The sequence below is a fragment of the Haliotis cracherodii genome, unplaced genomic scaffold (genome assembly GCF_022045235.1).
Source record: "Haliotis cracherodii isolate W230 unplaced genomic scaffold, xgHalCrac1.p SCAF_1, whole genome shotgun sequence".
Classification (NCBI taxonomy): Eukaryota; Metazoa; Mollusca; class Gastropoda; order Lepetellida; family Haliotidae; genus Haliotis; species Haliotis cracherodii.
The window spans coordinates 52,246,026-52,265,460 of NW_027266264.1; the positions used below are offsets into that span (position 1 = coordinate 52,246,026).

The window sequence follows — 19,435 nt, forward strand, 5'->3', positions numbered from 1 at the left end:
TTGTCAGTCTACCTCAGGATACTTTATTACAAATATTTGGCGTTGTTTTCGAATCACTTTGAGATCTGTAAGAATCTGTATTCAGTAAACTACGGTTTTAACAAACTCAAAGGGACCATTAATTTTAGTTTGTTATGACATATAAGCAAATATGCAGCAAATGGCCGGGACAAAAAAGCTATGCTATACCATCAGTTCTTTATGATCATGTTCATTGTGAATGTAGTCTACTGTATACCCATCACACCACCTTGATTTATTATTTGTTTATATTCTTCCGGATATTTTACATCTTTGACACTTTGCAAAACAATAACGTCAACAGAATATCTAAGACTGCTGTATTGGTTTCAGAAAGCGATGTGGGTTTACACTTTTGCAAATATAACCTATCAATAAGTATATTTAACTCACCCGACTGACAGTCAAGTGCGCTTATGTGGTGGCCTGTTCATAAACATCTTCTCTTCAGAAACCACTAGACCAATGATGCTGAATCTTCACACTGTTACAGCTGTTCAAGAGGTTTTCTGTTCCAATATTGCATCATAAAACTATGTTTAGCCATTACTCAGCCATTGTCGTGCCAAATGTAATACAGTTTGGTACACGTGTGCTCAGTAGTGGTGCTCCAAATGTATGTTCCATTTCTTGCCATATTTGAAATTCGGGCCTTGATAAGACATTTACACTTTGACCATAGTCTGCATTCTCTCCAAATGCTCTGTCACCAACATCACCATTACTTCCACCATCCTTACAGTTACAGAGCTTACTGTTATAACTTGTAAACACTAAAGAGAATACTCTTTACCAGTAGATTCGATTGTTAGTGCAGATAGTTCTGGACACCATGCTATCAGTTCCAGGCAGTGTTCGTGGAGAATTTAGCAAAACAAACAACATGTTGTGAACAAAAATTTAATGCAATGACATAAGAAACATAACCTTGTCTGTGTTTTACTGCCCTAAGACGCACACATAGCAGAAGACATAAATATCGGTCATAATCTGCATACAAAAATAAATTTGACAAAAGTTTGAAGAAAATCGCCCATTCAGAACCACACATTCAAACTGTTCTCCACAATCCTTCCAATGTCATCTTGAATCCAAAAGCGTGCTGATTGGATCTAAGAATGAGTTCAGACCAGACAAAAATACACTCAACTGTTCCTTTCATGTTCATATTACCATCACTAGGAAGAACTGAAGATTCAAGGCCCTGTGCAATCTACTTACTGAAACTAGCTCACCCTGGTATCTCATGTCTTCCCAAGGCAAGGAATGGAAATCTGGACTCGATCGTAGCACCACCAATGGCTATTACGAGTTATGGCCCTTCTTTGTCCCTCCTATTGACCTATCAGATTCAACCTCTTGTATCACTTGCAGTGCTTCAAACAACATGGAGGTGCCCAGTCAAGACAATCTGATCAATAATCAAAATCTATATTGTGATAAAATGTGTCTTCATCAAAGTGCATCAAATCAGGTGAGCACCTTTGCTCAAAAACTTCAAACTATTTGGAAAATATTTGTTTACTTCTAGTTTGCCCTACACCTGCTCTGCAAACGATCGAAATCTGCACTGAAGTTTAGGAACCAGATGTCAATTTCATCATGCGATTATGCATAGACTTGTTAGTCCTGCCAAAATGTAACTCCATAATTCCAGCAAGGGTGGAAACTGGACTTTTATAATGAGTTAACTCCCTTGCTTTGGGAAGATGGGCATCTCAACTCTAGACCCGTGGGAGTGGAATTTGTAGTTTGATGCCTCTGGACTGGTATTTCCATTTCATCACAATGAGTAAGTTAGTATGGTTTGATCTGGTAATATCATGTCTGGGGACAGAAATGGGCTTTACACATTGTACCCATGTGCAAGTGCAAGGATGATTCTGAAATTCAAACCCATGTGGATTCTGGCAGGTAAGGGAAGTAACTCTGTTCAGCAAACGACAATATCATGGGCCACTGGACCTAACCATGTCGTCCAAAATAAGAGTTCTACATGGTGAATGGAGACGTATATTTCTTGAAAATCCATTGTTCTTAGGAACTTTGTTCTTTCTGCAGCACAACTATCACATTATACAACAAAATATTTCAATATTGCTGAAAAGAACCGACATGGTTTCCACAGAGACATGGCTTTGGCACAGCCTTAAATGTCATGTCTCGCATCTTAAACCATTATGACAAAAACATGAAAACTATTCTGTTCCAATGATTTCAAAAACAAAACTAGTACCCTTTAATAGCATACTGCATGCAAGCTTCACACATGAACATGTTGCCCAACAAGGAAACAATTCTTTTAAAACTTTCCAAATAATTGCTTCTTTCATTTAAAGAATTAAAAGATTTTCTTGTTCATTCATTCACATGACATAATAAACCTAAACATAAAACTGTTCTTTCACATTATTTACTGCAAGAAAGAATTGTACCTGCAGTTCAAGCTAATGGTGTTTCAACAAATGAACAAACATCTCAGTTGACCAATTAGGATTTCGAAGGGCCAGATTAATTTTACTTTACAAGTAACAGCACAAAGAAGTTCATCCAAATAAAATCGAGACGATCAGTATCCATGATCTAACATGTTTAATGGGGTGTTCTTTAACCTCTTTTGAGTATTACACTTTAAAGTGATGACCAACAAATGGCCGAAGGAGATTGGGTTCAGCGAGGAATTAGACTAGTATCACAGCATGTCAGTTTTTATCTCCGAGGAAGGACAATAGTACCTCCAGTCTCGGGCATTCAAACCCTGATGTTTCAGTTGTCTTAAACTCTTTGAGTAGACCAGCATCATTTGATGTCTTCAGATGTATAGACAAGATAGAGCAGAAATCAACATACATAAATACAATGTAATTATACATTTGTGATAACATCAGCTTAAGTAAACCATATAAAATGTAACGCCATTAGTAACTGCACTTCCAGTGAATGACATATGTGAAGACCCGGGTAGAATAGGTCTTCAGCAACCATGCTTGCCATAAAAGGTGACTATTCTTGTCATAGGAGGCGACTAAAGGGGATCGGGTGGTCAGACTCGCTGATGCATGTCATCGTATCCCTATTGCGTAGATTGATGCTCATGTCAATCACTGGATTGTCTGGTCAAGACTCAATTATTTACAGACTGCCGTCATATAGCTGGAATATTGCTGAGTGCGGCTTTAAACAACAAACAAACAAAAACGTTATACCAATTCAGAGTCAGACTCCATGGTTTAGAAAATAAATAGTAGCCCAACTTAAAAATTTAGGTTAATTGAATCACTGGATGAAACTGTGGCTTGAGACGTCATATGCATTGAATCAGAAAACTTTTTTACAATTAATGTACAAACCATTGTTTGTATAATTATGTACCATGCCACAAAGCATCACAATGTACTGGGAAGGTAAGGTGCCTCATTCCACTCCCAGCAGAAAATAAAGTAAACATAACAAAAGAGTAACCACTTTCAGTCACTGCTAAATTTCAAATGAGCAATACCTTAAAATACATGTTGTAACACCTTAACAAAATAAAATTGTCTCCTGAAGTCCAGGCAGCATACAAAATAACTGCCTGCCTGCCTGCCTGCCTGCCTGCCCAGTGGAATATGTGGAAGTTCTAACTTCGAACTAACAATTAAACAATAGTTAGCATAGATCTACACAGTAAAAAAAATTGTTTTATACCATTCCTAGCTCACATTTGAAGTTTGAAGGTCGGCAATCTTTGCTGTGGGATAGTATAAATGAATGGCTCCTGGCCCCAGTTACCTTAAAGCAAACATACAGCAATCTTTTCAGACACTCCGCATCCATTCCAACCCACCAGGGGTAGACACTTCAGTCCAGCTAGTCCACAGTTCATTTCAGACTAGTAATGTTTGTAACAGAAGTTGATTCTTGAAGAAACCGATGCCATACTCCCTGGTTTCTCCCCCGCTCACTGATCATCCCCCACATCCATTCTGCTGTTGCGACCCCGATTTTTCAACTTCTTTGATTTTGTCTTTTTCCCCGGAGTGTCCTGCTCGCCAGGTTGACCACTGTCGGCAGACATCTCCATCCCCTGAGAGTATGTCTCAGCAGAGGTGTTAGTATTGTCCTCAACTACAGCCTCCTCCAGAGGCGTGGTCTCCGTGACTGGAACACTTAATGGTGATGTATCCAGACTGGACCCCACAAATGGAATTGTTGAAGCTGTTCCAAAGTCAAAAGCTTTAGGCATCTGGATTATACCTCTCTGCATCTGGGGTGTCTTGTCATCGGGACTCACACTCCCGAAGTTGAGGCTGGTATTATCGTCCTCAACCGTTTCGCTTGCATCCATGCTACTGTCGTTCCTTGAACTGCCTCGCCCTTTGCCTCGCCCCTCACCGCGACCTCTTCCACGACCTCGGCCTCGTCCTCTTCCTCGCTGAGCAGACTGAGGTCGGGGTTTGTCAGGTGGTGAGCCGTACGTCTGGTTTTTGACATTGTCTAGATGTTTGGCGTAGTTGGTGTAGGATGGAGGAGCCTTTGCCACCTCCTTGTAGGGGACAGCGATGTTCAGAACATCAGGCACCATGTATGTCTTCAGCCAGACGACTAATGGGGTGGATCCAAATGTGTAGTGGGTGCGCTTGTGGTAGAACAACAGGCCGTCAATCTGTCAAACAAGTACAAAAGGAATTAGGTTCATATCTCAAGCAAGTCAGCTGAAAGTTGGAAAGATGTTCAGGATACTTGGAGAATAACCACAAGGAAACATTCCTTCATGAGGTTCATCAATTTGTGTCATGATGTTGTTTGCTGTTTCACTCATGAACACTCAGCGATATTGCAGCAATAAGACAGTGGTTTGTGAACAATCAAGTCGGACCAGACAACCAGTTGTACGATAACACACAATCAACCAGGCCACCGAGCCAGACCACTTTATCCATCTAGTCGACTCGTCCAACCTGCAGAAGTTGATTGGAAATCCCAGGGGAATGACATCATGAACAATAGTTGACATTGTAATGTCATGTGATGACATGAACAATAGATGACATTGTAATGTCATGTGATGACATGAACAATAGACAACATTATAATGTCATGTGATGGCATGAACAATAGACAACATTATAATGTCATGTGATGACATGAACAATAGACGACATTGTAATGTCATGTGATGACATGAACAATAGACGACATTATAATGTCATGTGATGACATGAACAATAGACGACATTGTAATGTCATGTGATGACACGAACAATCGATGACATAATGTCATGTGATGATATGAACAATAGATGACATTGTAATGTCATGTGATGATATGAACAATAGATGACATTGTAATGTCATGTGATGACATGAACAATAGATGACTTTGTAATGTCATGTGATAGCATGAACAATAGACGACTTTGTAATGTCATGTGATGACATGAACAATAGATGACATTGTAACGTCATGTGATAGCATGAACAATAGACGACTTTGTAATGTCATGTGATGACATGAACAATAGATGACATTGTAATGCCATGTGATGACATGAACAATAGATGACTTTGTAATTTCATGACATGAACAATAGATGACATTGTAATGTCATGTGATGACATGAACAATAGATGACATTGTAATGTCATGTGATGACATGAACAATAGATGACTTTGTAATGTCATGTGATAGCATGAACAATAGACGACTTTGTAATGTCATGTGATGACATGAACAATAGATGACTTTGTAATGTCATGTGATAGCATGAACAATAGACGACTTTGTAATGTCATGTGATGACATGAACAATAGATGACATTGTAATGTCATGTGGTTACATGAACAATAGACATGACAATGTCATGTGATGACGAACATTTGAAGATGTTGAATAATACTGTTTTCCATAATGATGCAATGAGACCATTCAGAATTAAGAAAAGCTAAAGTGCAGATGTGCAAATACAGGGATGAGAATGTCTTTTTTAAAAACAATACTGAAAGTTTGACAAGTGTCTGGGAGACTATATCATTAATGTGTATATTGTAATGGCATGCATCACAATAATACTTCCAAATACATGGGCAGTGTTACAACAAAAATAATGACTGCAATTTAAAATGCAGTCTTGCAATCAAACAATGTATGGCGCCATCTCCTTCAAAACATATTAGGTTCCTTTTGAAAAACATCAATTTGAATACAATATGAACTGGGTATTAATGATGTCTTGTCAGTGCATCCAACAATAATATCCACTTGTTCTCAATCATGAATACATTCAACATGGCATTTAGTAGGACATCCTCAATGTAAGGAACAATGGCTTACGTCAAAGTTGGCACAAGAGATGGCGCTGGAGATGGTGGCCGCTGTACAGGGGAAGCTTGGCAGAGGGATGAACCGGTACTGAAACATAACATTGAGGTGTACTCTCTCTTCTTGTGGGTGGAATAACCAATCCAAACAACCCCCTAGGAGGACAGAAATTACTTCGGCTGAACAATGTGTACTGGAATCTCAACCACATGCATATTTGGTTAGTTAACAGGTGCAACAAAATGACATTTATTTATTACAAACATTTATCAACTCACTGGATTTGCTTTCCTGACCACAGACACCAGCTCTGTCTCTTGAAGCTTCTCATGCATCCAGTAGAAGCGGAACTCAGTCTGTCAACAATGAACACATTACACCACACAGATAACACAGTACAAATACAATGCAATCTGTCTTAAAAGAAATGGGCTATTTTGGATGAAAAATATGCTCCAGTATAGGCAGCAGTCCACATTGAGCTAACTGAGTGAGTGAGTGAGTGAGTGAATGGTTTTATGCTGCTTTTAGCAATATTCCAGCAATATCACCCTGGGTAACACCGGAAATGGGCTTGTATCCATGTGGAGAAACAAACTTGGGTCTTCCACGTGATGAGCAACCCCTTAAACTGGGCAACCCATATCATGCCCCTAACAGGAGTGAGTGAGCGGGTTTTGTTTTATGCCGTTTTTAGCAATATTGCGGCAATATCATGGCTAAGGGCACCAAAAATGGGCTTAACACATTGTATCCATGTGGGGAACTGAACCCGTGTCTTGGGCGTGACAAGCAAACGCCAAAACTGGGCCACCCATACCTGCCCCTAACACAGACAATAGGGGCATGTGTGTATGCTAGGGAAGTACCTCACTGTCGTAGATTGGCATGTTCTTCCAGTACATCATGTCCAGCACATAGTAGGTCTTGTTCGCCTCACAGTACAGGCAGTCAAGGATCGTACTCTCTGAAATAGTCATTTAAGTCAAATGTTATCATAAAAAAACATATGCTATCTGTATAAGTAACCAAGATGTATTACAAGTAAGAACATCTACTGAGGACTTTTTCTGCTACTGACTCTCGGAGGAACCAGAGAGAGTCAGTGAATGTTGTTTAATCCCAGCACTCGGTGATATTCCAACCATATCATGGTGGCCTGTAGATATGTTGTATATTGTAGCAGGGACCAGTTGTCCCATGATCGCCAAGGGGAGACCATCTACAGTAGCAGGGACCAGTTGTCCCATGATCGCCAAGGGGAGACCACCTACAGTAGCAGGGACCAGTTGTCCCATGATCGCCAAGGGGAGACCATCTACAGTATCAGGGACCAATTGTCCCATGATTCCCTATGGAATATCTACCAGTATGTTATTTGACATTAACTTACCTCCAAATATGCCCCTTGCCCCCTGACCTCTGTTGCCCCCTGGGAGAAAAGAGGGGAAATTCATGCACTTGAAGCCACCCTTGGAGTACGCAATGGTCTGTCCCTGCAAGAGTTAACAGAAACAGTGGGTAACTTTCACAAAAATGTACACCAAGCTTGCATGCAATGGATACCGACCATACCGACCATACCCAGAGAATGACTTTAAGGTCGCACAACCTGCTGAGATATATTTACAGAGGAACCCCTCTTATCCACACAATTGGATTAACAGCCAATCGGTCATTCCAAACATCATCTTCATCCACTGGGATCTAATGCTACCTGTCCTTCTGATGGCAGCTGTCATGTGATGACTATAAAACGAACATCATCATGCACAATCTCATTAAAATCAGATCTTAGTTCCCGTACCACTAAACAAAGATCTGAGAACATCCCATTACAGGTCACGTCTAACTGACCTTCCAAGAACTTTGACCGACAAATAGAATGACCAATCAGAAGACAACTTTCTCATGCTTTACAGCACAAATTTCAAATTGGCGACTACGTTCCGAAACATATTTTGACAAATTCTCGATTACAAATTTGAAACCTGAACAAAAAACATTCTGGAATGGCTAATACATGGTCTAGATTGTAAGAATTCAGTCGTTAAACCTATAACTATCATTCGGAATACCCCATGTTAAAGTTTTCGAGATTGCATGATTAGAAATCACATTCCGACTGTCACTTTCATAATCTGGTAAGCGACTCACTGATTGGTCGGATGAAAGGTCGTTCTGACGTGACCCGTAATGGGAGGTTTTCAGATCTTTGTTTAGCGGTAGCGAGAACTAAGGTCTGATTTTAATGAGATTGCGTCATGCATTGATGCTGCATGGTAAGTGGAGACCAACAGTGTACAACTGTAGTGCTGGAAACTGGAGCAATTGGTAGAGCAATATTTAAGGTAGGGTTTTCATGACAGTTTTGGTGCGGACAAACAGGGTTCCACTTTACAGAATTAAAGTTAGAGTGTGTTTGTTTGTTTGTTGTTTTATGCCGCACTCAGCAATATTCCAGCTATATGATGGCAGTCTGTAAATAATCGAGTCTGAACCAGACAATCCAGTGATTGGCATCATGAGCATCGATCCAGTCAATGTGTGTGGAATTTTATGTTGTTTTACTTTCAGTAATATTCTGGTAAAATAATGTCAAGGAACACCAAAGATGGCACCATGGAATCAACCAAGGCTTGACATGTTAGCCACTAGGCTACCTCTATCAACCCTTATATGGACAAACCTTGGCAGCTATAACCAATCTCCTCTTTCCAGTGGGGCACACAACCAGCAGCCATTCCTTCTCCAAGTTCTGTGGCACTTCCACCAGCCACTCAGAGTACATCAACTACACAGAAAACGTCATTCTTCAAATAGGGCTGGGGCGAGTCCAAATTTACTATCCGGATACCCGCCATATGTCTCAAAGAGTTAGGTACAAAACATCTGAATGGGAATTGTTTTGCTGCAGCTCTGGAAAAAACAATTTACACATATAAAACAATCTGATCATGCAGACACTGAAGTTGATGGATGCTTTATCCTTACTCAAACATATGAAAGACTGAATGAATGATTGCATAGTCATAAAGGAATGTGATCATTAGCTATTTGAAGTGTAACCATGGAGTTTTATTGATAATTACATCAACAAGTATATCACGCGCCTAACCACAGGTTCAAGTAGTCCTGTACCCAGGTCCTACTCAGGATCCACCTGACCCAAGTACCCGAGTTGCCCAATCAAATAACATCGCCAACGAAAACAATGATCTGTACCTTCACATGGTCCTAAGTGTGTATGGATATTTTTCACTTAGGCAGCCATTTCCAGCTTCCTGCTTTACCATTATATATAACAAAATAAAATAAAAGAGAAAGCTTTGTCACCTACTACAATACAATAATTATTTTGTAATAATTCAGCAATAACTGGTGACAAGATTGCAAGGGAACTAAACACCCCACTCATTGGCTGTTTGTCTCTAAGAGTGAGTGAGTGAATATGATTTTAATATCATGATGACCCCTTTGGTCTCAACGAAATGATGAATAGTCATGCATTAAGTTCTGTGTGGTGCGGTGCGGGGCGCGGCATGCGGCTTGCGTGTTTGTGTTGCTTAATGCCGCAGCAATCAGCAGAATATTCCACCTACATGGCCAGACAATCCACTGACTGATACAATGAGCAACACTCCACATCAATGACCACCCAATACACTGAGGTGCCTTTACATCCAGCAAAAGTTGCTAGGTCCAATTCTAACCCTTAGTTCCCAAATTTGCTACTAGTAATGGGGTACTGGGGTTATAATTTATGAAGGGGTCCCCCATGTATGAAGACTCCAGCACAAGCAGGAGTATGGAAGAGCATATTTCCCAATCTCACCTGGTCCTTGTAGTGGCGTCCGGGTTTGCGGAGTGACGTCTGCACCTCCATGTCCTCCTCCTGCTCCACAGTGGCCTCCTCCTCCTCGGCCTTCTGGTCATCTTGGGCCTTGTCCCACACTCCCTCTGTCAGGTTCCGGGCATGATTAGAAAAGTCAAACCTTCGGCTGAAATAATAAATAATAATAATAGATAAACCAATCAAATATGGAAGCCTAACTGTAGCTTGAGTTATGCAAGGAAGTGATTGTTCTGAACACCAGTCAACAAAATGTCAGCCATACAGTCTGCACCAGAGAGCCATTGACTGAAAGCACAAGAAACAATCTAAGCAGTCAGGGCCCCATGACACACAATCAGCCAAGTCACCAAGTCTGAGCGTCTTTAGTTGGCTCTCCAGACAAGCATGGTATACGAGGGACCTACTCATCCTCGGAATCTTTACAGTGCTAGTTATGTGGAGTCCTAGTTTACAGATACAATATAATGTGTGATACCGGTAATTATTTATGTCTTCAATTGACTGTAGAATAGGACATATATACATGTGTCCCATATATCCAAGCTTCAAGTTCATAATGTAAAGAGGAGCATCTGATAATTATAACTGCAACCATACTTGCAGATAAATGCAAAAACATGCATTGCAGAAACAGAACAAGTGAAGAAGTGCTGGAAGGGTTTAATGCTGTAACTGGCCACACGGACACTTTGTGGAGATACCACATTCGACACAGCAAACTAATCCATGTCATAACTGACAGAGCTATGATCTGTCCCATGGCACACAGCCAGCCAGCTATGATCCATGTCATGGCAGACAGCCAGCTATGATCCATGTCATGGCACACAGCTATGATCCATGACAGACAGACAGACAGCTACGATCCATGACAGATATCTGTGATCCATGACAGCCAGCCAGCTATGATCCATGTCATGGCAGACAGACAGCTATGATCCATGTCATGGCACACAGCCAGCTATGATCTGACTGCTCCCGTTGGTTTGCGTTTGAAGCTGCATGCCATAATCAGTGACACACCAGCTGTATCACAGCAGCAGACTAAATAATCAGGACCAGACGAAGCAGTGGTTGACAGCATGATCAACATCCCACATTGTGAGATGACACATGACCAACAAAGTCACAAAGCCTGGCCACACTATCCCAGTGTCAGTTGTCCTAACCAGGAGCATGAAGTTCTGATGACCCCTACTACCCTGAGGTCCCAAAGGGGTACGCATGCTGTAAGTATACGTGAACAAACTGGTCCATATCATGCTCGTGAAGGTGTTAATGTGTCAAAACACAAAAGCATCTACAACACTGTAAAAGTTATTAAAGCCACACACCCAGTCAACGCACAATGATTGCCGATTCATTCTCTAGTTCGGAGTCCTTGACATGAAGAATAGTGAGCTAATCACTTATGCTTCAAGCATCAAATTAGAAACACAGCAAGGATGTCTCATTTTACAAAAGGGCATGTACCTTTAAAACAAGCAAGTATGAATACCGTAATCAATGTAATCAGCGTTGGGGCTTTAAGTCAGAGGCCAAAAGATGCCTATCAGGACCAGCTTAGGATGAGGGTGCTCATGGCCTATCCCATCCTCCATTATCCAGTGTTATACTTATATATGCCATTATTATTACTGTAAATACCCTGGACCCACCCACCACCAGATTCATTATGTGATTCATAGAGCTCAATGCTAAAAATAACCATCCAATCAAAATGCTCTCCTGAGTGAAAGTAATTCTGTCCTCAGAGATATGTGTGATGGAGCTGGAGACACCACTCCAAAGACATGTTAGCAAATGGATCCAGGGTATTTACAGAATATACACTGCTCTAAAGAAGTTAAAGAACACCTGATTCTTTCATATTACTATAGTTAATCTGTCATAACTTCTTTTGAGTAGTGTATAACAGAATGAAGACATAACACCTGGGATAATCAAGGAAGTTCCAGATCGGTAAACAACTGTGTTCGTTGCGATGTCCCTGATGGTTTACAAGGGGTAGGGTGTTATTTACATGGAGTACGGTATGAGCACAGACACAAAGCAAGTGGCAAGTCCCTGGATCCAGAGCTCACCCAGTACGTCTCTGGGAACGTGAAACTCTTGAACCGGGAGAGCGCTTCTTTTCTGCTGGGACACACTTTGGACAATCAGTTGTCTCCCTTGTTCTACAAAACACCGCAAACACTCATAAAGCATGGCCAGGAAATGGTGCTCCTCCACATGTCTAGTTTCCGCTTGATCAGACATAATGGAAGACCAACAGCTTTAATGTGAAGAACAATGTACATATCCATTTAGTTGACAAAAATACACTTAAATTTAATTCCAAATCTTTGGTCAAAATGAAAAGGAAATGACTTTTGAATTTTTTACAAGACCTCACTAGACCTCTTGCAATGGCTGCAGACTTTTCAAAATGAATGCAGACTATTTAGAAAACTGATAAAGGTTTATAATGGTGAATGTGACATGGGGGTTGTAAGATTCATCATCAATACTTCACAGAGTTGGATACACTATGTTCCTCCATCTACTGTGAATACATACGGCTGCTATGCAGTGTAGTAGTGACGCGTAACTTGTCAGTAAGCTCATAACCAAGGCCCATAACTCAGGGCAGTCAAATGAGCCCAACTCTGTGCAACTTTGTACACCTTCGTGTAATCCCTATTACTTCCCAACACTAAGCAAAGCAAAACAAAGCAAGATGCCACAAGGCTACGGCGCACAATGTTGTGTGAGAAACATCGATGGAAGTGAGAATCTAAGGTGAGAGCTTATTGGTCTGAGCACTAGCTGGTTCCATCTCAATGTTGTGTGAGAACCATTGATGGTAGTGAGAATCTAAGGTGAGAGCTTATTGGTCTGAGCACTAGCTGGTTCCATCTCAATGTTGTGTGAGAACCATTGATGGTAGTGAGAATCTAAGGTGAGAGCTTATTGGTCTGAGCACTAGCTGGTTCCATCTCAATGTTGTGTGAGAAACATTGATGGTAGTGAGAATCTAAGGTGAGAGCTTATTGGTCTGAGCACTAGCTGGTTCCATCTCAATGTTGTGTGAGAACCATTGATGGTAGTGAGAATCTAAGGTGAGAGCTTATTGGTCTGAGCACTAGCTGGTTCCATCTCAATGTTGTGTGAGAACCATTGATGGTAGTGAGAATCTAAGGTGAGAGCTTATTGGTCTGAGCACTAGCTGGTTCCATCTCAATGTTGTGTGAGAAACATTGATGGTAGTGAGAATCTAAGGTGAGAGCTTAATGGTCTGAGCGCTAGCTGGTTCCATCTCAATGTTGTGTGAGAAACATTGATGGTAGTGAGAATCTAAGGTGAGAGCTTATTGGTCTGAGCACTAGCTGGTTCCATCTCAATGTTGTGTGAGAAACATTGATGGTAGTGAGAATCTAAGGTGAGAGCTTAATGGTCTGAGCACTAGCTGGTTCCATCTCAATGTTGTGTGAGAAACATTGATGGTAGTGAGAATCTAAGGTGAGAGCTTATTGGTCTGAGCACTAGCTGGTTCCATCTCAATGTTGTGTGAGAAACATTGATGGTAGTGAGAATCTAAGGTGAGAGCTTAATGGTCTGAGCACTAGCTGGTTCCATCTCAATGTTGTGTGAGAACCATTGATGGTAGTGAGAATCTAAGGTGAGAGCTTATTGGTCTGAGCACTAGCTGGTTCCATCTCAATGTTGTGTGAGAACCATTGATGGTAGTGAGAATCTAAGGTGAGAGCTTATTGGTCTGAGCACTAGCTGGTTTCATCTCAATGTTGTGTGAGAACCATTGATGGTAGTGAGAATCTAAGGTGAGAGCTTAATGGTCTGAGCACTAGCTGGTTCCATCTCAATGGCACCAGGCCTGGGCTTGATGTGTTGGTTCAAACTGATGACCCGATTTCATTAAGATCAGATGTTAGTGCTTGCTACCGCTAAACAAAGATCTGAGGACATCCCATTACAGGTCAAGTCAGAACAACCTTTCACAAACTTTGACCAACCAATGAAATGACTAACAAGAAGTCAACATTAGCCATTTGGAAACCAGCTTTCTGGAGCTTTACAGCACAGGTTTCAAACTGGCGACTTCCATTCCATACAATGCATTGAAAAATATTGATTCCGAATTTGAAAACTGCAACAAAAGAATATTCGAGGATGTCTAATAGATGGTCGAGATTGTATGGCAGTACTTCCGTTTCAAATGCTTGTCCCACTGAAGCGAGAGATAGCTATGATTTTGACCGAATCAGCCTTTTACTGTTGTTTGGAATACACTGTGCTATGCTTTTTGAGGATGCATGATTAGGAAACACATTACGACTGTCACTTTCTGCATCTGGTAAGCAACACTCTGACTGGTCGGATGAAAGGTTGATCTGACGTGATCCGTAATGGGATGTCCTCAGACCTTTGTTTAGCAAAGGAGAGCACTAAGATCTGATGTTAATGAGATTGAAACTAGCGAGTCCGCAACCACAACAAAGGTGGGTGCATGTATTGACGGTGATTGAGGAACATAGTATATACAAATTCGTGACGGATTGTGTTTGACTAAAGATAATATTTCTACACCATTGAATGCCATGGTTATTTAGCAAGTGAATGAGTGAGGCCTTAATGAGTGAGTGAGTTGGGTTTAACGGCGTTTTTAACAGTGTTACAGTTATATCGCAGCGTGGTGGCTTAATGTGGGAGGAAAGCCCGAAGTGATGCAGGTCTCAGACATTTACTACTTTGGTGAAACCCACGAGCACGGGTATGGTGCTGACAAACCTAGAAAAATAAAATCAGGGCAAACCGTGATTCAAACCCACAATCATAGGGACGCATCTCTGCACAGCGAATCGTGGCACTTTAGATGACAGGGCCACCTGTGCCCCCTTAATGAGTGAGTGAGATGGGTTCATTTGTGAAGAGCAGCACTAACTCCATGTTCACTCTTTTCCCTTGGGAGTTGCTTCATTGTTTTGTACACATCGGCAATTAACTGGTGGTCTATTCATATCTTCCTATTTCCTGGCCCATGCCACAGGTGGGTTACTTGTCTCGGGAAGGACATGAGCCATCTCTACTACCGGTTTTATAAGTTCACACTAGCTACAATAAATGAGTGAGTGACTGTGTTTGGTTTAACGCCGCTTTTAACAATATTCCAGTTATATTGTGGCGTGTCAGCTTAATGTGGGAGGAAAGGTCTCAGACGTTTACCACTTCGGTGAAACCCACGAGCACGGGTATGGTGCTGACAAACCTAGAAACATAATCGGGGCGAACTGGGATTCGAAACCACAATCATAGGTTTCTGGCGTGCCCAAGGGACGCAACTCTGCAAAGCGAATCGCGGCGCCTTAGACGACTGGGCCACCCGTGCCCCCAGCTACAATAAAACAATGTCATACAGCTAACTATAGGCTGATAAATACGTAAATAATCATGTTGACATCGATCATCCAACATCACTTATGTCACAGTCCCTTGGATGTTTTTGTGGGAACTAGTACTGCCTGCATCCTCAACTTGAAATGACATGGGTGGAATTTCTGGAAACTAAGCTTGGATATAGGTTTGTGGACATCTTGCCTCGGGACGATATACTGCCTCATACAAGTACATTGTGTCCTATCTGACCCATCAAAAATATTATTGGGAGTATCTTGGATGAGAATTGTTTCAAAAACTCAGGTTTTCATGGTCATGTGTCCATAAATGTAGAGATAGTTTCCAGCAAACTCTCCCAATCTTGTCAGGGAGACAAAGCGTCAAAGAGAGACTCAAGATGTGCCACTGACTGGTAAGTGAGTCTTCCTTCATCTCTTTGCAATCATTTGTTGTGCTTGCCACGTTCAAAACATGGGAGCATCACAAAAATAACTTCAACAGAAGAATGCAAACATAGAGTGAGTGAGGGCTGGATCCGGTGCAGACAAACCAATGGTGAAAGTGGGAGTCAAACAACTGGGTCTTGACAAAATGGATACATTCAGTTGCCCATATGAAGTTAAGCTGTATCACACTGAGAAACTGGATCAAGTGCAGACAAACCAACAGGGAAAGAGGAAGTCAATGAGTATATCTGTTGTCATGGTTACATACGGGTCTTTCGACAGAATGGAAACATGCATACAAACCACATCATGTTCTGAAATTATGACTACTTCAAGGCCATGGGATAAGGTACAGACACATTCTTAAAGAATTTCAATGAACCATGAAATAACAAATGCTTAGAGAAGTTTTGATGGCAAATAGTCAGGGTTTTGCCGGACGCATAAACATAATAGATGCAAATAGTAAGCACTGTCCGATGCTCAATTACCCCTGCTTGAATCAGAACTAATTCACTCGAAACTAAACATCATATTAACTGACATTACGATTCTAAAGAGAAATACAATCAAGTTCATACTGTCCATTTCTATTTTCTTCCCTCAATCCTGGAGTTTGGGTTTAAAGAAGTAAATCACCTGGGACTCTAAAAGATATTCTTGAGTCCATACCCAAATATGTTCTTAATACCAGTGTTCTGTTTGTAGAAACATCATGACACGTGTCAAGAACATTCGACTATTTGCTTTAGTTAAATCCATCTAATCATTTTCAATCTCAGTTTTACAACCATCATCCTGAAAGGAACTATATCACTGTGTTTATGAAAACGCAGTGAAATTCCAGAAAAAGTTAACAGTTGCCAAGTGTGGAATGTCCATATTACTCCTTTCAAACACAGGTGATGTGAAGAAACATTACGATGTCAGCATGGTTATTTTACTTTCAAAAACAAGCACGACATTGTCATATGATGAGTTCACAACATGATAGAAATGTCCCTCAGCAAAAATTGTATAACCCGGGTATACAGCATTAAAAATCTAAGAAATTTGTTTGTGAAAGTGCTTGTGCATCTGAGAAATAATATAACTTGTATATAATTTAGAAAAGAAACAAAGTATTTTTCTAATATACCATCATTATGCTGAAGATCAGTGACCAAAGTGCAAAAAGTATCCAAGATAATAAAAACAAAATAAGACAAAAGTCACACACTTCTTACCTCCTATCAACATCAACAGACACCAAAGGCGAGAAAGGATCTCAAACCAATTAGCACTTAACTAAATAAATTGGGAAAACTATCAATAATAATATACTTTTTTTGAATATCTAAAATCCTCCTCCTGCGTGCCTCCTGTCTCTCAGAGGGGCTGAGTTTGAGTTTATACTGGGAGAAGCGTGGGTGTTCTGCTGCCGTCGTGTTCAGCTCCTTGCTCACACTGAAACTGGTGGCAAGTGCTGCAGTCAGTTCCTCCATCTTCTGAAACAAAAAAACCCATAAAATATTATATTAATTATTTTGCTAACCAGGAGACAAAATGATCTTACAAATATATATTTTGTGAAATATGATTTGTGATAAGTTGAAATTATTAACATGGAGTCATGTTGAATCTCTATACTGGGGTTGAATTGAATGAGATGCTGCAAGAATGGAATGAGATCCAGACCACATACTTGCTGACGATAAGACATCATTTTGTTGTGATTTTCTAGGTCTGTTAAGATTTTTGGATAACTGTTTCTGGTATTTGTTATCCCAGTTAATATTATTAATAATCATTTATGTTTATAATATCTATCAAAACTAACATTGTCAGAAATCATGTTTATTCACTGTATAATATTTACAAACAGAATCCACAGTTTGTATGTTGGTCAATGACATAAATAATAAATCCATGCGAAAGGGATTAATGCAGTGAATGTCAGTATGATATTACTGTGAAGCGAATTGTTCAGTTTGGACAGTTTGTGCTGGATATCAATACAAAAATTTGTAGATCTAGATTCTATTTGTTGTGCTTTAGCCCAGAGAGCATAGGTCTCTGTTTAGACTACGTAAATTCATTGAATTTTTTCCATTAAATCCTTCCGTTTTAAAATGAAATATATATAAAAGAGTGCACGGTGGTGATGTGGAGACGCTTATTAAAATCGTAAATTATACATTGTGTTCATTTTCTTCTCGTCACTGTAGGGTTCTACCTACCCAAAACATACGGGATACTAAATACATGTATGTATATTATATATGAACATTAAAACGGGTAATGGAAACGTGTTGATGTTTTCGTTTCTAATCGACAGAAAATGTTATTGCCGTTTTGGTCAAATTTGTTGCTCGTAATTCCTGTTTTCGGCCAATTCGGTGAATCGCGTCAGGTGCACGAAATCCGGACTACTAACTCAACCACGTGATATTACCAGCTGATAGTAATTGACAATTGACGCTCTATCTTCCGGTGATAAGTCGGAAGCATATTCGCAACTTACCTTACTAAGATAACAGACCAAAATGAAAATATCCGACGTCTAAATGAATGACTGTTTCATCAGTGTTCTACGTTACAACTACGTCTTTCCAGCGAAGGCCGAGTCCATGTTTAAGAGAGCGCCGGATAATATATTCTGAACTCATTTCATTGGCTAACAAAACAATATTCTTTCATGAATAATTGTTTTCGTTTTTAAATGACGTCGACTCATTATACTTGTTATCGGAATTATATGTAACGCTGTATGAACACGTTACGAGTGATTCAGGTTTACCAGAGACCATGATCTCTGGTTTGACTGATCTCATCCCGAGTATGAGTAATTTGCCAGACTGGGCGACTGTCTACCCCCAGCGTTAAAAGCGCAAATATTTCCGTTCAAACTCAATCTCTAAACAGCAGCGAAAACTAAGATCTGATTTTATTGAGATTGGTTCATACTGTGACATGTGATTCGGGTTAGAAAAGGTCTTCAGCAACCCATTGTTGCCGTAAAAGGCGGCTATGCTTGTCTCAAGAGGCGACTAACGGGATCGGGTGGTCAGGCTCCCTGACTTGGTTGATGCGTACGTCATCGTATCCCAATTGCGTGGATCGATGCTAATGATGTCAATCACTGGATTGTCTGGTCCAGACTCGATTATTTACGGACCGCCGGGATATTGCTGGGTACGGCGTTAAACAACAAACAAACCTAGAGACCATATATAACAGATATTATATTATATGGTCTCTCTATATGACAAAACAAACGTGTTTGTACGTGTGTGAGGTTACATGAATTTGAAACAAGTTTACTGTAATCGATATGATCCACAAACGAATGTTATGATATCGTTTTCATCAACTACACTTTATATTGTAATGTGTATATAAAGCTAAAAACTGTACATATGACGTCAACAATGAT

The 19,435-nt window shown here is 40.5% G+C and overlaps 1 protein-coding gene across 3 annotated transcripts; it reads right to left on the bottom strand.

Annotated features, from left to right (window-relative positions):
- Nucleotides 1-913: 913 nt before the first annotated feature.
- On the bottom strand, nt 914-18,823 carry LOC139479244 (snurportin-1-like). 3 transcript variants are annotated; one of them, XM_071262121.1, is made up of 10 exons: nt 18,524-18,823; nt 17,344-17,507; nt 12,265-12,357; nt 10,160-10,325; nt 9,014-9,118; nt 7,718-7,820; nt 7,194-7,291; nt 6,603-6,680; nt 6,337-6,414; nt 914-4,666 (listed from the first exon to the last, which is right to left on the bottom strand). In XM_071262121.1, the coding sequence occupies exons 2-10, from the start codon at nt 17,502-17,504 to the stop codon at nt 3,962-3,964; spliced, it is 1,587 nt and encodes a 528-aa protein (XP_071118222.1). In that variant the 5' UTR covers nt 17,505-17,507; nt 18,524-18,823; the 3' UTR covers nt 914-3,961. The 3 variants fall into 3 exon arrangements, with proteins under 3 accessions (XP_071118222.1, XP_071118215.1, XP_071118206.1); XM_071262114.1 differs by lacking the exon at nt 12,265-12,357 and having other exon boundaries at nt 17,344-17,504; XM_071262105.1 differs by lacking the exon at nt 12,265-12,357.
- Between the last annotated feature and the right edge of the window lie 612 nt (nt 18,824-19,435).